The sequence below is a fragment of the Bemisia tabaci genome, chromosome 8, assembly GCF_918797505.1.
Source record: "Bemisia tabaci chromosome 8, PGI_BMITA_v3".
Taxonomy (NCBI): domain Eukaryota; kingdom Metazoa; phylum Arthropoda; class Insecta; order Hemiptera; family Aleyrodidae; genus Bemisia; species Bemisia tabaci.
This window is the reverse complement of record NC_092800.1, coordinates 12538055-12561605: the sequence shown is the minus strand read 5'-3', so window position 1 is coordinate 12561605 and position 23551 is coordinate 12538055. Positions and strand designations below refer to the sequence as shown.

The 23551-nt window shown below is 39.1% G+C and overlaps 1 protein-coding gene across 2 annotated transcripts in view; it reads left to right on the top strand.

Moving 5' to 3' along the window:
* Positions 1-23551, top strand: part of DIP-zeta (Dpr-interacting protein zeta) — an 82520-nt gene that overhangs the window by 23347 nt on the left and 35622 nt on the right. For both annotated transcript variants that reach the window (XM_072303055.1, XM_072303054.1), the window contains exon 3: positions 9118-9240. In XM_072303055.1, coding sequence (XP_072159156.1) covers positions 9118-9240 — 123 coding nt within the window. The remainder of the gene's footprint in view (positions 1-9117; positions 9241-23551) is intronic.

Sequence of the window (23551 nt, the reverse complement as noted above, 5' to 3'; positions counted from 1 at the left end):
TAACTGCAAGAACAATCAAGGCAGCTTTTAAGGATCACGAGATACATTTTTGACACCTAGAATCCTATCCTGGCGTTTAACTTGTTTTGGTGTAGAATTTTAGGTCACAGAGAATTTCGATAGCCCAGGATTGCGCGAATGGTCTCAGAAAATATATGAGGATTCCGCGAAAAAGGCCGAAGGATTGCGCGAAAAGAAACCGTAACATCTGCTGCAGGAATGCGAGAATTTAAAATGAAGTTAATTTAAGGTAGAAGTTTGACAAAACAAGAGACAGAGAATAAACGCATTTTTATGTTAACGCTAGTTTAGGTTAGTTTGTTGACAAGTCATCAATGTTTACCTTTCGACGATGAATGAAGTAAAGAGATTGAATAATGGTCGTGGGTAGAAAGAGCTTACCTTACTATTCTCGGGAAAAATATTGAATCGGGAGGAACGAGGCAACGTTGGAATGCTCATACGGCATCGAAACACAACATGGGCCTTTTATATTTGATGCCGCGATTATTCGAACGCGAGTTCAAATAATCGCGCCAAATACAGTGCGACCGGCGTTAAACGTATACTAGCGCCTAAGAGACTTCAGAAATACTTCACGCATTGCGCCAAACAACGCGGTTGGCGCGGCGGCGTATAGCCCATATAAGCGCCTACAAGACTGCGTGAATACCTCTCGCATCACGCTAAACGCAGTGTAGTCGGTCAGTTGGCGTAAAACGCATATTAGCGCCTACACGACTGCAGGAATTCTGTAGGACTGCGGGTCATCATTCTTGACTTTATACTTCAGTTTTTATCATATATTTTATTAAAGAGAAAGAAACTTGTATCCTCATTGTAACGATTCAGAAACGTGGATGATACGAGGGGCGTTCAATAAGTAAGTATCCCCCCTCTCTAAAATCCATAAGAATGGACCAATTTTAAAAAAAACTTGGGCTCAAAATCTTCCTTAGGATATTTTGAGTTCAACAAAACAAACCGCAACAAAATCGGACTATGTGCGGCCGAACGCGAGCCGTTTGAACGCGCCGAGGTGCTCGACGCTCCCGCCGAATCTGCGAGGATTTGAAGTCCGCTACAGGAGAAGAGCTTCTCTGCCAAAGCCTCAGTCGTTCATCACTGACGAAAAATCAAAGAAATTTTTGTAGAATAAGGGGCTTACCTCACTTCTCCACATAACCAGCTCGATCCAAGCAAGTCTGATACTGAGACTAAGACTAAGAGAACAGCTTTTGGATGCCTCGTGCGTGGAAGTCTTTCAGCTGACCGCGGATGAAAGAGTGGACGGCTTGTTTGACCTCTTCCACAGATTCAAAATTAACTCCTCCAAGTTCAGATTTCAGGAACGGGAATAAATGGTGGTCTGGTTTGCCATTTATTATCGTATCTGAAATCTGAACTCGGAGGAGTTAATTTTGAATCTGTGGAAGAGGTCAAACAAGCCGTCCACTCTTTCATCCGCGGTCAGCTGAAAGACTTCCACGCACGAGGCATCCAAAAGCTGTTCTCTTAGTCTTAGTCTCAGTATCAGACTTGCTTGGATCGAGCTGGTTATGTGGAGAAGTGAGGTAAGCCCCTTATTCTACAAAAATTTCTTTGATTTTTCGTCAGTGATGAACGACTGAGGCTTTGGCAGAGAAGCTCTTCTCCTGTAGCGGACTTCAAATCCTCGCAGATTCGGCGGGAGCGTCGAGCACCTCGGCGCGTTCAAACGGCTCGCGTTCGGCCGCACATAGTCCGATTTTGTTGCGGTTTGTTTTGTTGAACTCAAAATATCCAAAGGAAGATTTTGAGCCCAAGTTTTTTAAAATTGGTCCATTCTTATGGATTTTAGAGAGGGGGGATACTTACTTATTGAACACCCCTCGTATTTATTTTTTTTTTTTTTATTTATTTATTTTTTTGGTTATATTAAAAGAAAATAGAACGAACGAGAATATCGCGTCGAAATTTTTGATACTTTCTTTTGAGCTACCATACAGTTGGCGCTTAGTTCCTCTTAATTAAATGTAAAATCCCAGTTTTCCATTTTGCCAAAAGGAATCACGCCCACTTTTACATTGCTCTTTATGTAGCTTTTTAGTGCTTAAAATCTTACGTCCGAATGTGAAATAATTTTGAAGAAAGCACTACATTTTAAGCGGACACAGGTTTACTGCCGTGCTAAGGAGGAACGCCGTATGAACATTTGAGCGTTGACAAATTTCCTTCGATAAAATGTTTATTTTTTTAGGAAAATTATGAATATTTTTCCTTCAAATTCTTAGAATCTTTAGGTGAAATTCCGAACTAAATCATCTGCAAAATGGAGAGGAAAATATTCATGAATTTACCAGGAAATTCGCGTTCTATCAAAGGAAATTTGGCAACGCCTGAAGGTTCATACGGCGTTTTTACTTAGCACGGCAACTTATTGAAGTCACCTACTACAAAAAATCGATAGAAAATTTAGTGGCGGCCTATTCCCCGATGTTTTTACGCAACCAGTGCACTGAAAAAAAAACACATTGGAACTAGAGTCCAGACTCTTAAAAACATGGACAAGAAAAAATACTCTTGATTCAATCAGATTTAAGCTTAAATCAAGAACCAAGCCTCTTAATTTGAGCGGATTTCCTTTTGATTTAAGCTTAAATCTGATTGAATCAAGAGTCCTTTTTCTTGTCAATGTTTTCAAGAGTCTGGACTCTACATCCGATGTGTTTTTTTTTTTCCATTGTGTAATTCAAAATAGACAGTTTCGGGTACAACACGCAAACAGAATTTCAGACTCTGTAACGTCATTAAATTATCTCCGCTCGGTGAAACGAGCAAACTTGCATTTAAATCTGCGAGTCTCAACAGCTCGGTCAATAACATTTCGGAGAAACAGCTCTAAGAGGCTTAAGGTCTGTGGAATCGGAGAGAACGCGGGAATAACGGTTACCGTAATTTTTATTATTTTCCCGCTCTCTCCGGAGAATAATTAATAAAAGAGAAATTATCGAGAAGTTATTTACGAGGATGGTCGGATTTTCTTTGAAGAGCCTCCACTCTTATCTGGAGTCGAGCCCGGTAGCCGACGCAACTTTCGCCGGCTCTCCCGCCCGCAACCTTCCGTGTTCCTCGGAACTCCTAACTTATTACAAAGGAACCCGCAGAAACAATTACGAGAAAAACTTGGTTTCCTTTGTATATTTTCATTTATTTTTACATATCCCCGGGAAAACCACTGCGGAATGAAGGTGGCGAGAGTGATGGCTTGTTTTGTTTCTTGTATGCTGAAATACAAGCGCATTTAGGAATACCTCGAGAGCGCGCAGTTTATCGGAAGCACCGGGAGAAGACAAACATCGCATTCTCTCAAGACTGCGTTGTCAGTGCCTCTCTTTTCGATGCTCTTTCGAAAATGGGATGTTGGTAAGCAGGGTTAAGTAATTTACAAGCTTCTAGTGAGTGGCGTACTTAAGAACTGTACCGAAATAGTCTCAGTAACAAAACCGTGGAAAGCACTTTTCAAAAAATCAGGCAAATGTTATATTTTAAGAAACCCCTGCTCTTAGAAATTTTTTCTGTTGTAAAATATAAGTGAAAGAGTCGTTTAAAAACTACTTTCATGTAAAAAAATCGAATTACTCGAGTCAATTTGGCAACCGTGGACTGGAATTACGTTCCTTCGTACAGGGAACCACGATTTATGTATCTTAGGATATGTAGGTTCTTACCCTGCATTTTCGAAAAACTTTGCCACGCAATATAGAGCCAACCTACCAATTTTGATGCATACCTATTTCTATTCAAGGCTCCACGGTTATATTAAATCACTCATAAATTATCAAAATGAATGTTTTACAATACAAAATTAAAGTCCGGAGGGCAGCCGTGTTTTCTCTATGTGAATGATGAAAACGTCATTTCATTCACTTCCGGATTTGGAACCGCTCATTTCACTTAATTTGAATGCGTAGACTATATCGCTTTAACCAATAGCGACGGTTCCACGATCTGGAACATGTGGCACGTATACACCTGTTTCTACGCCCGTTGCTGTAACAATGCGATTCTAAAACCTGAAGATTTTTTTCTTGGAGGGAAACAATTCCGTGTTTTACAGAATAAATTCAGTGGTGAGGCGTACAGGATCAATTATCGATAATTCCCCATTTGAAGCTATGGTAAAGAATCAATTATTAAGGTGTGTTCGTTGCGAACACCCTGTTTATCGATCATTCTTTATGGGTTTGGCATGGCATTGGGGTTCTTAATGGCAGATCAATCGATATATCGCAAAATACGCCACGCCACTGAGGCGATTTGTGTTTTGATGGGTAAATATAGAAATTTGAATGGCGTAGCTAGTTTGACTTCCAATGGAGGAGCATGGAACTTGAGATTCATTTCAGCTCAATAGTTGCCTATATAATTATGTACGTATGATGATCTCAACTTTAGTTACAATTTTATCCGGACTGAGCACTGAGCATTGATTAACTTTCAGAAACTTTAATCTCAAGGAGGATAAAGATGAGCGAATTGCAGAATCGTAAGGGACTGGAATGATATTATTCTATAAATAGCACATGACGTCAAATGAATGTAACACAGATATAAGTGGCAATGTCGCGTCGTCGCGGCTCTTCGAGAAGTGGGGCGAAAAGTTAACAAAATACTTTAAAGTCAAGTACCTAACCACCAACGACCAAAAGAGATGCTTTATTTTTGTTCGTCAGCTCTTTTTGAGCATTCTCTCCCCCCTTCTTCTTCCTCCACTCACCACCCCCTGCTCCTTGTTATTTTCCTCCCATTCTGCATCCAGTCTTACATTTTCTACCGTAGGTGTCCTTTTTGTCATAACTCTCACTTAAGGATTGCACTTTTCCCCCTGCCAATGGACCTTTAGACAAGGTACGAATTTAGGCATTCCGATGTATGTTTCACCTAAAAAATTTCATGTAGATCACGATTTGCGCGACGATAAAAACTGATATTAACTCATAACCAAGATAATAACGCCTTATTCAGTATTGGTGACGGAAAATTTGAATTTCCCGCTCACAAGAAAAACAAGAGTCTACTTGAATCAAAACGCGCACTATTCAACGGTTTTGGCAAGCTTCTCAATCGAGAAGTGTTCCCTCCCCACCTTGTGCCTTAAAGTACAAACAACGTGCAATAGCTGAGGCGAAGCCCCGAGATTGAGGCTGTTGATTTTCATGTCGCAAAGACTGTTGCGGTAACGTTTAGTGTGCGATTTATCTTAAGTAGATTATGGGTTTTTTATGGGCAGGAAATTGAATTGATACATTGTAAATGTTAGTATCTTGGTAAGGAGTTACCTTTGCGGTAATTTTTGGATTTAAAAATCGTGTGAAACCCTAAAATTCCGACGAAGTAACATATATTAGTTGAAAAAGATCAAACTTTTATTTACATATTTTATCACTAAAATTAATTAAAAACATAAAAATGAATTCTTAAATGAACTAACGTTAACAAATATCCAAGAATAAAGTGTCCGATGTACAGATTTAATCGTAAATTTGAGAATTAACTCATGAGTCAGCCATATTTTTTCACTGATGACCAGTTGGACTATATTTTGCAATTAGGAACCATTAGGCTTAGTTTAGAAGCAACGTATATACCATTAGTTTTCCTATGTATGCGAGGGTTTTTACGGATGAGCCAGAAATTGTAGTTCCTAATTGCAAAATTAAGTCCAGTCGATGCTACCATTTTTTTCTTCCAGTAAGCGCATGCACCGTAATTTTAAATTCTTAAAATTGTCTACTGATCCATTTACCCTCGATGAGTGCGGGCCGTGTCAAAATCGATGCAACCACACCACAATCCAAGCACCGAAATGCATAAAAAAACTGCAAAATTATTAAACCACCGACAAAGACGGGGCGCCCGGCCGGAAAGTTCCGCTGGGGCGAGTGCAATATATTATTCGTGTTATTCAATAAAAACAGGGGAAACTTTTTCCGGCAGAGTCGAGACCGACGCACGCCGGACCTAGTCTGTAGGGGAAGGCGGACAAAATCTGGGAACTTTGAGAGCTTTTTTCGAAAATACGAAACAAAAAAGATCAAGAACGGCTCGATTAGTTTTTTTGTGAAAATTCCTTTCTGTGGCACCCTTGGAAATTGAATTTGTGACAAAATAAACATACAAATTTAGGGTGCCTACAAGTTCGGAATTTCCGGAAAGTCCGGATTTAGCACTGATTTTGAAAACGCGGTCCGGAAGTACGGAAAATGTGCGAAAATTCCGCTATAAAAGGTCCGAAATTATTCATTTTTGTCGCAATTTGAGAGAGAAATTCAAATATTTGAATTTTTTTTAATTTTGTCAAATGGAGGTACTGAAAAAGTACAGAATTTTTCCGTTAAGGAGGTACTAAATTTCTTGGAAACGTACTGAGAAAAAGTAAAAGTACTGAGTTCTGGGCAGCTTGTTTTAGTAGACACCCTGAATTTTGAAATTTTAGCCAAAAATTTCGTGTCCGACCACTTGCATTAGTTTCCTCCACTGTGCGACGATACGCAACTCATTCAAGCCGGGGTGCGAAAAGCCGTGATGCTTCGGATCGTAAATAATCTTGCGGCCATAGATCAATAATAATACCCGAACTTGTTCCCTCGAAACTCTACGGAACTTTTGGGTTAGGAGTGTTGTGATCTACCGATGCCTGAGGTTTCCTGGTCCACTTTATTTAAGGTAATTCTTTACATCCTCCAATTTCTTTGTCTTTTGGACGGATTCAACTGTAATCGGGAACCGCTTCCTCTTAGAAAAATCGTCTCGACACAGTGGAAAAAGGGGTTGGGGTTTTTTGAACGATATGGCCATTTCTAATTAATTAGGCTACTAACCCAAATGTTTCGATAACACCCCAACTTGAGTTGCGGTGCTTCCACAATTAATTGGAAATGCCCATATAATCCAACAAATTGGGGTGGTACTACAATTTTAGGTGATAGCACCTGACACTTTTTCTCCGTGGATAGTGTCAAAGGGCCACCAAGCCATGGTCGAATTTTGCTTTATGAATACATTTTTCCATAAGATAATGACGGGTAGAACTTGATGCGCTCATTAAAAGCGCGAAAAAACTACTCAGAAACCGAGAAATATGCAGTTCGAAACTCGTAACTTTTCCGCAGACCCGGTTTCGTGCCAAACCGAATGATGTCATCCAGCACAAATCAGAATCGAGCAGAGCGGCTATCACGACTTCCGTCAACCCCGTATGGAAACTGTAGGAAAGCCGAAAAATCTTTAGAATCAAAGAATTGAATCCCATTCATATTATCCGCTGATTTCTGTAGTTTTCTCGAGCGGGTAGAATATACTCAAAAAATTTTTGGGTGGAATTTTGATTAGTTTTCCTGTAAAACAATAAAATCTCGGAGAAAATTCGGCTACGTCAGATGCGAAGTCAGGCAAATACTCATCAATGACGTCCAAATCCTCATCGAGGAATCAACGTTTTTTGGGTCACGGCTCATAACAGCAACAGCGCCTGCAGATACAACTATTCGTGTTCGAAGGATGTGTAAATTGCATATGCGAAAAATTGAAGGCGTTTTGGCACACTTGTCCCGTGACGCGCATTCTCTAGTAGTTAGGCAAAATTTCTGCTCCCAAAGATAAGTGACGTGAAAGGGAGGAGCAATTGCGGTACGATACCTCTTTATTTTTATCTTAAGAATCGCCAAACAAGATTTTAATGCTAACACAGGAATGTGAAAACCGTATTGTTAAAATTTTACGTGGGAAACATGGGAGACGTATTGACTTTCCAATCTGTATCTTCACGCATTCAAATTTTCAGATTCTTAAAAGCTCGAATTTTTCGTGAATCAAATGATTAGCTACGTGCGATATAAAACTTTGTCGAAAAAATAAAGTAAGAGTGGAAATTTTTATATATATTGAGAAAAATTTCCGATTGAATGAAACTCAACTTCCATTAAATATTTTCTGCGAGATGATAAAGGTTGTCTCGAATACAATTCATGGTGTTTCAAAGAGACTCCCCTTTAAAAACAACTGGGCATTTCATTATTTCCTTTTAAAACGACTGCAATCCTATTTGAATTATCCAGAACTTTCTCTAGTAGTATTCCAAGGACTTTTTTTTAAAAAATCAAATAGAAATTCTTCTCAGTTTTTTTTTTTTTTACAATTGAAAATATTTGTTTTTTGCTACAGCATATTTTTTTTGGTGTATCAAAACACGCAACCGCCCAATATCAAGTGATCTTGCCTCTCACTTCTGACTAACGAAACAATGAGAAGAGAAAACAAAAGTAATTTATCAAATCTTAACTTCCAAAACACCGCTGCCGCAAATGCAAGTGCAGTTTGCGGGGAGTTCGCAAAGCAATAAAATTTTCCCGCTCGTAAAAATCCCCCATACCAACGGATTGATTATCATTTTCCGTTTATTTTGTAGGAATAACAGGGAAGTAAAAATTTGATTGGCTATTAAAATCTAGTATATTGTCCGTAAAAGTTATAGGGAGACGCATGTAAGCAATCAAAGATAAATTGATTAATATCGTTCTCCCGAGATTATCAACGAAATGTGTGCGTTTGCATTTGCGTTGTCGATGTCTGCTCAATGAGAACATAACATTTCTTTTCAAAGATTTACTGCCACAAGTGACAAATTTAAGGATCTCACTGACGCGTATTGAAAATTAAATCTTATAAATTAATTTTCTCCTTCGGGTACATTTAATTATTAAATATGTCATTTTGATGAGTGGATATGTAACCAAAGTGCTACAAATGTGCAATTGTGCAATAAGAATTAACTTTTTAAAAACTGATTTATTTAATTATAATTTTCGGTCGGAGCTTTTCGGCACAAGTACCATCGTCAGGACCTTTCGAGTCAGAAAACTTTATTTAAACACAAATTTTTAATTAATAATAACTGTGGTAGCACGTTGATGGCTAGGTAGGAATGTCAAGTTTATTTAAATAAAGGAGTTTTATGGAAGTTAGTTTTTGCACATGTTTTAGCACTTTGTCTACATACCCACTACTTATAAAATTATTTGAGTGCAACTACCAGTTTGTTACAAATTAAATAAGTCATGCTGCTTTTGATTTCAGAGTGGGAGGGTGAGGTGATGGAACTGCCAAAAATCAGCCGATTGGACATGGGAGCTTACCTGTGTATTGCGAACAATTCAGTTCAGCCTGCCGTTAGCAAGAAAATTATGGTTTCCGTTGACTGTAAGTACCTCCAAGTGCCTGTTCTCGTTTGCTTCAATATTTTTCGAGCAACATTAACCAAACGCCATGTTCAAAATCAGTCAAAATGCCTAAATATGATCTTGGCATTTGATTTTTATATATTTTTGTGCCCTGGTCAAGGAGGGGGTTGAAACCACCCCGAAAAGTCCCAGGCTCTACGTTGTATCACTTTTTAGCCTTGGTTATCCGTTTTTTGTGTTTTTCAGTTAAGTTATTCGGGTTATTTTCGTTTATTTTCGCTGTCTGAATAATAAGTAATAATTTGTGAAATTGAAGAAAACCCTCAAGCATGGTGATAGATTCAACAGAACTTCTCTCTAAAAGTTCCGAAGAAAGTTTCCGCGTGCTAAGCTCTCCTTTTTTGGGGGATATCCGGGGGGAGTGCAACCCCCGCTTGATTTTCCTCACGATCGGTGGAAATATCAAAACTGCTGTTCTATAATCAACTGTTATTCCTGTCCGAACCCAGCCAAGAACAATAGATATTAGCAATTTTCGGAAGCTCTCGGGAGGGAGGGCGGGGGGGGGGGGTCTGCCCGTAAAGAATTTGAGATAAGGTGGAGAGGTCCGTTAACGGGTGGTGAGCTAGGGGAGGGGGTCCGGCAGGGGTGGAATGGGGATGTTTATGACGAAAACTCGAAGGGCGCCACTCTTGCCATTCTAGCGTCTGACTTTCGCCGCTCACCGCGCAGCCGAAGCCTCCACTCCGGTCCGCGCTAAACTCCCGCCATATCGCCGCACTCACTCACTGCCGCCGCTAACTTTATGCCGTCCATAAAAAGGGGCGAGTTATTTAAGGGCCATACATCGGGCGATGTTTATATTACGATTCATAACAACCGGTTATTTATCCCGAGTCCAACTTCGGAACAAAAACTCGGCGAGTTCTGTTAGCCCGGGCGCCAGCTCTGTGAGAAATTTGATGACATTTGCGTGCGAGGCGATCGATCGAATCTTTCGCACCTTCATCGAGTATTGACTGATTTTATGGCTACGTTATTCGATTGCCTATCTAATTGTATCTTATGTGGACCACATTTTGTGATAAGAAACCACTTTTCCTGGCTTATTTTAGAAACAACACGTATGACAATGGTTTTCCCATGCAGAAAGGTGCTTTTATGGAAGAACCAGAGATAGTGGTTTCTTATTGCAAAATGTAATCCATTTCTAATTTGATGATGCTCATGGTTGCATTCATACTAATGGAGGGGATTAGCTCACTCGGTGCCGCCATTTTCCGGAATTGATTCCGAATTTCGGAATTTTTGTAATATCTCGGAACTTTACCCGGAATCTTCGAATTTCCCGGAATTTTCAGTGATTTTTGGAATTTCCTCGAAATTTCGGGGGTTTGTCCAGTTCGACCGATTATTTGATCAAATTTTATAATAATAATCTCACTTAGTGCTGCCTCTCTCGGCATTAATTCCGGATTTCAAACCTGTGTAATTTTTTGGCGCTTCACTCGGAATCTTCGAAATTCCAAGAATTTTCAGTCATATTTTGAATTTTCTCAAAATTTTGGGGTCTTCGTCAGTTTGACCCTTTTATTTGATCAAATTTGATGATTGTTTGGTCAAATATGACGATCTTCGGAACTAAATCCAGGTGTTTTTGGAATTTTTCCCGGAACTTTTGACAAAAATCGGAGTTAATTTCGGGAACCCCGGAGTCTTGGGTAAAGCGAGATGACGGCATTGGTCATAGTACATCATTTTCTCATTTAGTCTCTATAAGAACCACCCATTTCATCCAATAGGATCGCTTTATATTCCCTATGTCTTCTTTGTCTATGACTTTCTCTGTCAATTCCAATAACCAGCCTGCTTAAAAACGTCCACCAATCAACTCACCCAACGGGGTGGCGTCCATTCGCGTCATAACTCAAACGATGATCCACAAATCTGACAACGCGCTTTGTGATTTTCGAAAACATTGGAAACAGTTACGCAGTGGAAACAATGAAAGAATCTAATACCATTTTCATCGATTGCCGAACCGGGAACGCGATAACTTTCAACTGATGAATTCCGATGCTTACCATCGCGCATCGATTCGACCCGTTTTATCCTCTTTCCTCATCCAACATCCACCAGCGATTTCTAAAATCGAAGATGGAGAGAAAAATACTCGCTTAGTTTCCAGATGGTGCAGGGAATCCGCCATTTATCGATGAAAAGGGTTCTAAAATGTTTCAAATATATTAATAGGGATGTTTATATTACCTTAAAATATAAATTTTCCACGTTTCATCCTCTCTCCTCATCCACCAGCGATTTCTAAAATCGAAGATGGAGAGAAAAATACTCGCTTAGTTTCCAGATGGTGCAGGGACTCCGCCATTTATCGATGAAAATGGTTCTAAAATGTTCAAAATATACTAATACGTATGTTTATATTACCTTAAAATATACATTTTCCACCAATAATGCATCAGGAGAGCCAGTGGCGAGGCGTGAATGATCGGTTGTTATCGATATTTCCCCATTTAAAGCTATGGTAGAGAATCGATTATTAATGGGTTCGTTACGAACTTGTTTATCGACACTTTTCCATAGGTTTTATGGCAGATAAATCGATTTATCGCAAAGCACGCCACGTCACTGAGGGGAGCGGATCAATTTGGAGAATAGGTTGCGGAACATTTTACGTGAATGTTTGTGGTGACGAAATTCCCTCACAAATTAAATCTAGTGCACTGAAAAAAAAAAAAAACACATTGGATCTAGAGCCCAGACTCTTAAAAACATCGACAAGAAAAAATACTCTTGATTTAAACAGATTTAAGCTGAAATCAAGAACCAAGCCTCTTAATTTGAGCATATTTCCTTTTGATTTAAGCTTAAATCTGATTGAATCAAGAGTCCTTTTTCTTGTCAATGTTTTCAAGAGTCTGGACTCTAGATCCAATGTGTTTTTTTTCCAGTGTGACGACTACAAAAAGAGGGCGGTTGTCAAAAACTTTACTAAGTCCTACGCAGCATCCGTTTTCAATAACATTTAGCATGATTTTTGAACTTCATCACAGGAAAAAGTGACTTGATTCAAACAGACGTATGGTCAAATTTACCGCAGAGACGATTTCTTCCTGAATCAATTAAGAAAATAATGCTTGTTTCAAGAAGGAAAGATGCTTACATGAAAAAAAGTCACTTACATCAATCAGAAACCCGCTTGATGGCATACTCAAGTATGTTTCTGTCTAAATCAAGACAATTTTTTCTTTAATTATAACTTTCTATAATTTATTCTTTCTAAATTATGCTAAACGTCATTAAATACGGATGCTAGGACTTACTGAGATTTTAGACTTCCGCTCTCTTTTTGTGCCGTAGCATCTTGAGTTTTTTTGCGAGGAAAACTCTGCACTCTTAAAGGATGTCTGTCATTCTTAATATGTTGGAGCGCCTTCGATTTCGTATGATACTATGCATCACCTTTGTTGTGAAATAGTTGCTTGAGGTGCCGTGGCACGGCGCGGCGCGCGGCCAACGCGGAACGCGCACCGGCGCCTACAAACCTAAGGGGATACTGCATGCATTGCGCAATGCTTGAAGTATCCCCTTAGGTTTGTAGGCGCCAACGCGCGTTCCGCGCTCGTAGCACGCCGCTCCGCTGTGTTTGGCTCTAATATTTAAACCCGTGGAGTCAGAGTTTTTCAATTCATGATTCTAAAATGTTTGCACACTCTCCAGCGTTTATTCTCATTTAAATTGATGGGAAAAAATGTGTATTAAAGGAAAATGTAATGTGCGTTTTGTAAATATTAAGGTGGCTCCGTGACAAATTTAATGATTTCTAAAGCAATCCAATTTTGTATTATGTTTTACTGTGCCGCAGCGTGATGTACGCCCAACTAAACGCCTATAATTTGTCGTATTTGACCCCAAAAAATCGATGTAGAAATGGGTAAAAATCAAAGATTGCGTGCCTCTTCATTTTTTCTCTCTTTTAATCATTCTTGTGCAGTTCCTTTCAACAAAACTACCGATGAGTATCGATGTCATTGCTTGGAAAAGGTTTTTACAAATATTTGCCACGTTTTAAAAATGTAAATGTTTTTAAAATGAAGTAATATTTTCATTAAAAAATGTATTTATAAAGTTTATTTTACATGGAAAATTTCAAGGAAATATATAAAACCAAATATTCACCAATGCCAATTTGCAAAAAATGAATCAAGAGAAGAAAGTAAAATTGCATTTAACAAATGAGTCATCATAACAACACCTCCTTCTCTCTAAATTTTCTCATTTTTCTCATTTCGATATCGTTAATCTACTTTTACATACAGACTAAAATATAACTCTTGCACTAAGTCAATCTTGCTTATTTTACACGTGGACGTAAACAACTTAAATGTAACGATTGGACCAGATCACGGTTGCTTATTTTACACGTGGGCGAAAACTACTGGATAAAACAGGTGCACGGACAAAAAATAGTTGACGGAATGTCATGGAACCTAATTTTTGAATAGAGGAAGAAAATTCCAAAACGATTCAAAGAAAACTGCATCGGTCGTTTTTCTTTGAATTCTAAAAAAAAAGTCTTTAAATTCTAAAAAAAAATTAAATAATGTCACAATCGGAAATGGGCATTTTTCGAGGCAAGCTATCGAGTTTTAGCCGTAAAAAATCGGAAAGTCAGGAGATCGACGAAAAAAATTAATATCGTAAAAGAGACTATGCAAATATTTTACATTCCATCTTGCCGAAAAAAATCCTAAACTCTGCTATGCGGGCTTTCAAAGTCAGGTTGCGGACGATAAGATACAACTGCAGATAATCGCCAGTCACTAGAATGCCAGATTTGGTCATTTAATCGTCTCCTCTCAATTTCAAAATCATGTACCCAATGTGCGATTTGGCAACCTCGAATCAAATAATTATGAGCCGAATAATTATGTTTACCGTCTCCCGAGGAATCATAGACACGGCGGCTTGGACAATTCCCATTTTTCGCGGGAAAGACATGAAGGAAGAGGAAAAGAAAAAAAGATAATTAATTTCTGTGTTTATTTGGTGTAAAAAGAGTGCGAGGCAGACTCGCGAGAAAGGTGCTGAACGCAACAATTTGCCTTCGCGGCAGTGCGGCAGGCGGAAATATATATTTATACAAGGAACATTATTCCTTAGAGAGCTCACGTTGAGGTAATAATTAATTTTTAAATCCTGTTTGTTTTAGCAGATAAGCAAACGTGTTACCTCTCCGCTAAAGTGTGTCCTACATCGATGCCAAATTTACGCTTTTCCTCTGAAAACGTGCATTTATGAATACAGTTCCATAGAACAAAGTCACAACCTCCGACTTCGGCACTATTAAAATAGAAGGGAAACCCGCTGCTGTTCTGTATTGGGAATATGATCCGTGATGATACTTAAAACGTATTTCACTGAGTAGGTTATGGCTGACTCATCTGACTGAGGTCAAATTATTGAGGCTAGATAGTAATAAATTACCTAAAAATGGATTCTCCGATCGAACCGGTTTCTGTTACACAGACGTAAGTTCAAAAAATCAGGAGCCCTAGCTTTAGTTAATCACGCAGGACGCTAAGGCTCATGAGTTCTGGGACTCACGCGCTTCTAACAGAAACCGGTTCAATCAAGGGGCTTGGAGGACAAGGAACATGAGTACAGTTTTTGGCTATCTCGAGAAATACGTGTTTAAAATTTCAAAATTGCATGGAGCCGTATGGCAGAAAGGAAGTTTAAACTCACTTTTTGATGCTTTAAAGTTGGATTTTAGTTTTGAAAGTTTTGAATTTTTCACAGAATATATTTCCAAACTAGTTTTAGTTGCACTCATGAATATCTCAATTTTTTTCCAAAACTGCACTTATGCGCCCTTTCCTCCAAGCCCCTCAATTTTGATTAAATTTCAAGGATGAAAATGGGAATTATCGGGCACTATGAAGGTACAGTTCAGTACCTACCTTGGTGAAAATGACAAATTTAGCTTCTTTCTGGAGAAAAGGCCTCACTTCAAGGTTGGCACCGAAAAAAATACACCTGAATTAGTGAGAAAAAGATGGAATCGCTGTAAATTATGCTAACGCCAGTCCGAAGATGCGAGTTTTAGACGAGGTTTCATCTTTAAGCAACCGTTAATCAGCTTTAAGATCAAGTCTTAGTGAATGCTGAGGCGACGATGATCAAACCGACCTCAGTTATAAGTGTTGCAGGCAAATAGTGAAATCAGGCATTTTGTTAAATGCCTAGACAAAGAGTCAAACACTCTTACCTAGATTGAAACTCAAATAGAGACAAAATAATTCATTACTCATGTTAGAAATATTTCTCGGTATAAGTATGCATCCTACACTAATATTTTAAACAATTTTTAACTTCTGGACGAACTTTAATGTTGAAATTCTCAAAAAGTCATAAAATACAGAATTGTTAAGCTTTTAATATTTGAATATATGATAGATTTTTGAAAAGGAAGAAAGAAGAAGAGTTTGTAGATCTGATGAGTTATTTTCCCCAACATATTGAAAACTCGAGAGCTCTTCGCCATAAATTTACACATTGTAAACTGTCAAAATTTGACTATCTGCCTAGGCATTTGGCAAAATGCCTGATTTGACTAATTGCCAGCGACATTTGTACTCTGTTCAAAATATTTTTTGATGATAATTTCAGTGTTGCTTGATACCGATCCCAGAGTCTCACCCAACTTGCTCCTAATTCAATCCTCCTTGTCATTTTAACCTGTGATATTTTTTTCGTTCAGCAAGTGTTAAAGCAAGCTTTACTCTTGTAAATCCTCTACACTCCGAGCAAAACAAAAACACTTATTAGGACACAGCCTGGGTCCCAATTAAAAACCCGTTTAGGCGCCACCCTTCGGCTTCACTGCGAATGCTCGAGAAAAAAGGAGGGAGATAGTCACGGAAATGACAATAAATCCAGTTTTGATTTATGTGCTCCACGAATCGGGAGCGAACGTGTGTACCGCTTTTAACTAAATAAATTATCCCAACACACCCTGAAAATAAAAGATTGAGAATTTTATCCGAAATAGCACTCCGCCATCCGCTCTTGCCAAATTGACGTTCGAGCAGCACCTGAAATAGCTCGAACGAGAAAGTCTCGTTTTATTTCAACTTGGCAGACGTGAGCTAGTGTGAAACGCAAATTAATTTCGTGTCGTTTTTTTCAGCACATATTTCACCCGAGCCAGCCGATATCCCTCCCTCTTCTTAATTTTTCTGATTTCCATATTCACTTTGCGCGGATTCAGGAGGCGCTCTAATATTTAGATTCTTTGACACCTTCTGCTCCCATACATTACGACAAAAATGTCTGCAGTAGGCTTTAAAAAATTGATCTGTCTTTTTTTCCAAAAAACTGTCAAAGAAATTTTCCCAAACCTTAGCGGGCATTTTTACCATCTTGAATTTGAAGAACAACCGGGTGGACAGGTCTTTTTAAATGAGGGGCTTGGAGGACGAGACGCATAAGTGCAGTTTTTGCTATTTCGAGAAATACGTGTTTGAAGTTTCGAAATTACACGAATCCTTGTAGCGGAAAGAAAGTTCAAACTGACTTTTTGATGTTTAGTTTTTCACAGAATATGCATTAAGGTTTGTTTTATTTGAAATCATTAATAATTAAGTAAAGTCAATGTTCATTAACTGCACTTATGCGCCCCGTCCTCCAAGCCCCTCAAATGCAGTTTCATTAAATCCAGTGCTTTGTGTACACTATTATAATTGGGCATTTCGCTCCTGAATTTGTCTCGGTGACTTATCAGGCCATGGAAAAACCGAAAAAAAGACTTTGCTAAGAGAAAAAGAACCAAGTTTAATCACTATGAGGAACAAAATAAAATAAAACTAATATTTAGCGGTAGGCAAATCAGATGTGAAGTCTTAGGTAATAACAGTTTCAGGTTGTTACTTAACACCAAGTATTTGGTCTGTCCTCTGTGGGAGATCTGGTAGCGCGCAAGGATAACCAGTGCCCCTGCATTTTTTAGTTTATGCAACACGGACATCCATCAAGTACGAATAGTTGCTCGTTCAGGCGTTTACGAGTAGTGTCGTTCTTGCGCAAGCGGAATGAGTATTGATATTATGATATTAACAGACGAATGCGAAGCTATAGACAAAGAAGACAAAGAGAAAATGGAGCAATCTTCCTGGTGGATGTGGATGGTCGCTATGGACAAAATGAGAAAATGATGAAGTAACTAACGGTATAACCTATAGAGGCTCCTATGCAATATTTTACTAAGTTATTCAGTTGGAAAAATTAAAAAGAAGTGAAATGTTCTTTTGATATTATTGACTATCAATGTCTGATCATTTCTCTTAAACACTGATTTGTCTCTACTTTCCATTAGAGTACCTTTATAGAAAGCTCGATTTATGTGGCTCTTAGGGCCTGAAAGGGCGACAACTTGAAAAACAAAAATCTCTAGAAAGGTGCCGCTGCCAACCTATGCACTCGAAAGATTAATCAATAGGGCCGACAGCGCATTGTAAACAAGCATTTTTAAGGATTAACACTTTGGAACGAAGACAATGTACGCGAAATCAAAATTGTATACGTTCTTCTATAATTTTTGATCAGTGTACCTACTCTCGGAGTTTGAATTAGTACCTCTGGTTAATTCGAGTTCATAGGTCGGCTGTCTTTTTGAGCCCTAAGAGCTACATGACCTGATCAAACCTAACCTCCAAATTTTCGAGTTGTCCATACATACATAAGAGTCGCTCTTACAGCGCTCTGCGACGCCTAACCGCCACAAAACTCGGTTCTCCCACAGGTCATCAGGGGAGTTGGCACTCCCTCATCTCATTCATAACCCCCTGTCGCCATCCTTTCACCGAGTGTCCCCTTCATCTCCTCCTAGGAGGAACCGAATCAAGCATTCAAGCATCCTTTTTGGCAGCCTCTCTTCCGTCATCCTTTTGACATGACCGCACCAGACAAGTTGTTTCTTCATGACGTTGAACACGATGTCATTTTCGACTTCCATTATCTGACGCACTCTATCATTTACGGAGTTGTCCGTACTCTCCCTATAAAGGTACTCTACTTTCCATCGTACGACGAAACAAATGGAGCAAATATCGTGTGTATATAAATAAACAAAATCCGTCGACAAGTGCCTGAAACCCGGGAGGGGTTCAGTGAAAGTCCCTCGACGCGAGCAGCACCCCCGATCGCGTCGCCAAGTCACGCGCCGACACGGTAACACGACGAGCTTAATTTCACAGGAGAATAATGTAATTTGAGGCCGGGAAGTCGGATCCACCGTGTGAAAAACACCGCCGCCCTCCCGCGCGCCCCCTGGCGGCGAATAATTATAACAATAGTGGATAACAATGACGTGCGCCCCCTCCCCCTCCCCGCCCCCTCCCCGGTCGTTTTAACGCAGATTAATTATGACCGTAACGACCGCGAAAGAATATCCGACTCCTAATTTGGGATCGCAGGGGACCGCGGGGAGGGGGGGATCGGATGGGGGTAGGGGGGCAGGGAGGAGTGGAAATCGTGTTCCCTCTTTTCACGTGTTTGACATTCATAATTTTTCTCCGTGATGATGTGGCGTGGCGGAGAGAAGGTGAGTTTTCGGGAGTTGGATTTTTGGCTTTGAAACCTCGTGCGTTTTTAAATTAGGCAACGGTTCTCATCTTCTGCTGATGGTCTCAAGATTGCCCAGCCAAAGCATATTGGGAAAGTTTCATCAAAATATTCGTAATTTTTTTATAAAAAAAAAATTTGCCGAGAAGACGTAAAAGACGTTATAATAAGTTTGCTGTGCTAAGGGAAAAAGGATGTAAGAAAATTTTTGAGACTTGTCAAATTTTTCGTAATTAAATGGTTTTTTTTGGAGAATCATGAAAAATTGCAGAAAAATACTTGCTGATTTTCCTGAAAATGTAGATTTTATCAGAGGAGTTTTCACAACGACTGAAGGCTCATACGGCGTTCTTCCTAAGTATGCAGGATTGGTGAAACTCAAAGAAACTCATCGTGAATTGTTAATTTTTGAGGAGAATCATGAATACTTTTCCTTGACATTTTCATATGATTCAGATCTGATCGCGAATAAAATTCTCTTAAAAAATCGCAGAAAAATATTTGCAGAATTCGCTAAAAATGTATGTTTGATCGAAGGAGTTTTCACACCGTCTGACGGCTCGTACGGCGTTCCTCCTCAGTACGGCAGTGTTCAGGATCGGTAAGACTCGAAGACTCTCATCGTGAAATGTTTATTTTTGAGGAGAATCATGAATACTTTTCCTCGACATTTTCAGATGATTTAGATCTGATCGCCAGTAAAATTCTCTTAAAAAAAGAAAAAAAATCGTACACTGGAAAAAAAAAAAAAAAAAAAAAAAAAAAAAAAACATTGAGTCTAGAGTCCAGATTCTTGAAAACATTGACAAGAAAAAATACTCTTAATTAAATCAAATTTAAACTTAAATCAAAAGGAAATCCGCTCAAATTAAGAGGCTTGGTTCTTGATTTAAGCAAAACTCCGATTGAATCAAGAGTATTTTTTCTTGTTAATGTTTTTAAGAGTCTGGACTCTAGATTCGAAGTGTTTTTTTTTCAGGTGTAGACAAATATTTGCAGAATTCCCTGAAAATGTATATTTTATCAGAGGAGTTTTGACAATGCCTGGGGGCTCATACAGCGTTCTTCCTAAGTATTCAGGATCGGTAAGACTCAAAGACACTCATCGGGAACATCCGTCGCAAAAAGTCCTAGGATTCTTACAAGAAGCCACCATCGTAGGCCCTCTCAATTCTAATTCAAGTCTCAGAAAATGGTAATAGGTCAGAGGTGGAGGAGTAGCCGCAAGTCGGGTTGCATAACAACTCGGGCGTCGGGCGGGGGGAGGGGGGGGCGAGGCGAAAAGAACTTCTCCGGAGCACGGACCCCGGCCCGGAATCGCGAAAGGTGCACAGCCGCGGGGTGTCGAGGAGTAAAAGTTCCAACTTTTGAGCCGCCTGGCCGCCGGTTATTTGCGGTTTTAATGAGACTTCGCAAGAGGCAGGAGGCGCGCCTCGCCGCAAGTTCTGCCGCACTGTGGAAGAACGCCGTATGAGCATTCCAGGGTTGCCAAATTTCCCCGGATAAAACATGTATTTTGTCGAAAATTCCTGCGGATTTTTTCTTGGAATTTTTAGATACTTTAGAATGAATTAGGTACAAAATTGTATCAGGGTGTCTACAAGTCCGGATTTCCGAAAAGTCCGGAAATAGTGCTGATTTTTTAAGGGCGGTCCGGAAGTACTGAAAAAGTGCAGACATTCCGCAAAAAGGTCCGGAATTTTCTTTAATTTTTTGTCATTTTTGTCGCAATTTCAAATTTTTGAAATTTTTATAATTTCGTCAAATGGAGGCACTGAAAGAGTACGGAATTTTTGTGTTGGAGGAGGCACTGAATTTCTTGAGAATAGTATTTATTTTTTACCAGCCTGTTTTAGTAGACACCCTGTTGTACACTGGAAAAAATAGTCGCTTAGATCTAGAGTCCAGACTCTTGAGAACAGTGACAAAAAAAAAAGACTCTTGATTCAATCAGATTTTTGCTTGAATCGAGAACCAATTCTCTTAATTTAAGTGGAGTTTTTTTATTCAAGCAAAAATCGGATTGAATCAAGAGTCTTTTTTCTTGTCATTGTTTTCAAGAGTTTGGATTCTAGATCCAAGCGACTTTTTTCCCAGTGTATGCAAATTTTGAAGACAAATGTTCACGATTTTCTCGGAGAATTCTGTCTCTATTGAAGGAAATATGGCAACGTCTGAAGGCTCACACGGCGTTCTTCCTTAGCGCGGCAAGTTGGGGGCTGAGACGCCCCGACCGCTCCCTCCGCAATCCAAACACAACTGTATTTTAATTGTAATAAATACTCGGTTCCGCCTCACGCACAGACTCCTCTCCGCGCGGAGGTGGCATGAATGATGACGTAGTTAATTGAGCTACGTCATCTAATTATTGCCGCTTAAATGCCTCCGACGCCCCCCTCTCCCCTCTCGCTGCGTGCTTTTATTATTGTTGCACCCATTACGTCTACGCTATTCTCTGATTGTAAGAAGCGCACATATTTAATTTTTGGCGCGTATACGTAGTATACCGCCTTTGCGATCGTTTCGAACCCTGCTCGATACAATAACCGAGTCCCTTAGTTCCTTACCGAAAAGTGACTACCGCGAACTTCTGAGATTTTCCAAAGCGTGTAAAAAGTTTATTTATCCAACAATAATTATGATTTAAAGTTGTTTCTCATTCTGGGGGTCGCTAGTTTATGTGCAGTGAATACCAAGAGTCTACGTTACTTGGTTTTTTTAAAAAAAGCGTAAGAATGCGACGCGCTGATTTAAAATATGCATATATAAGCAGAATCAAGCGAACTGATTCGAGGATGGCTGAGCAGGTCGGCACTCTCGGAATGAGAATTTAACTCCTTCGTTTTGTTCAAAACGTTGCTTTGACAGATCTGTAACCTCGGTTATACTTTTCAAAAGTTGGTACCTGTTGAAGCATATGCTATGCTAAATGGTCTCCGTGGCGACCACTTTTTCTCTTCATCTTAACCTAATATATATGAAAAAAGAAGTCCTGCTTGTATGATTCTTCCAGTCATAATTTATCCTTAAAAAGGTATTATTAATAAAAATGTGTTTATTTATCTATACCTAATATTGTTGACCTTTTTTCTGAGCTCAACAAAGTGGTGACCCCGACGTGATTCTTTTCTCAAAATCTAGAAAAGAACTAATCATACTGTTGTGTGAAGTTAATTCAAAGAGTGGGTACATCGACCTGGTATATCAAGTTTCTGCGATTTTTTACGGCAAATCGGTAGATTTTCGGGATGTGGATTGCTCACTTTCAATTCATGAATGAATAAAGCATGGACATAGTTGAGCTTCTTTGCATGAAAAGACGTTTAAAATAACAAAATCAAGACATATTTAATACAATTGCATTTATATCGAGTCAATTTCTTTTCAATAATATAACGGTATTTATAATACCGGTAATTTGGGTATTTTAGCCCCAAAATACCTTTAAATCGACTTTATCTTCTAGGAGTTCGACAGAATTTTTCCTTTCTTCGCTTAAATTTTTCCGTAGCACTTTTCTTCAAGAATCTGATAAGATTTTGCTTGAGGCAGATCAAAAAACTTAAATTTGTTCGAATAGCTTTCTAGATTCACAATACACGGTCTCGTGAAGGTGCGTCGTTGACCTTGCAGTGTTGGATCGTGAATTCTCTTGTTGTGCTGCTTGCCTTTTTTGAAATCTCTGTAAATGAAAACTAAAGGGGTTGATATGTGCGAGTTAATGACGCGCCTTATCAACACATTGTGTTGGAGTTCACTGCTTGTTTTTTTTTTTTTTTTTTATTTTTCGGGGGGATCAAAATTTTTGGAAGTCGTCGAGATAGAAAGAGCAACTTCACTGATAGACTGACTCCAGAGAAAAATTGATAGACGCAATAAATATTTCAGCAGCGTGACTTTTGTACTGAGTGATAAAGTATCAGTTTTCGGTACAGATAACTAATGTAAAAGATAAACATTCATTGAACTAGTGAAGGATAGGTTAATCTTTTCATGGGTATTCTCCTTTCTCACTTCGCCTACAATATCACTGAATAGGCAATATGTCTACCCAAAAGCACGAATAAAAGCTATCTCATCGAAGAAGCACACTTTTATCCCACTTCTTGTGTTTATTTTATCAGTGAAGGGTACTTTAATCTGTGAATGTAATGTCTCGTTTCGATTCGCCTTCAATTTTTCCGAATAGGCAACATACCTACCTAAGAGTACGAATAGTTATCTCATCAAAAAACAAAAAATACACATGCATCCCACTCCAGGCTCTCATTTAATCAGTGGATGATACCTTGTATATTTATGGATATTTTCCTTTAAAGTTCGCCTTCAATTTTTCCGAATAGGCAACATACCTACCTAGGAGTACGAATAGTTATCTCTTCGGAAAATACACATTCATTCCGCTCCGTACTTTCATTGAACTAGTAGACAAGATGTAAATTATAAACGTTCCCTTAGTGAACATTATTCTATCTCAATTTGCCTCGCATTTCACTGTCTAGTCAGGTAAATCACCCAAAAATACCAAAATCTGTCCATGAAAAATATGTTCTTAAAAATAAGCGCACAACTCCTTCCGCGCTTTTATCGAATCAGTGAATAAAAGCAATGAACGGACACTGTCCATTTTTAGTTCGCCTCATGTTGACAAATAAGCAACAAGACTACCTAAGGACATGGTTTTACTC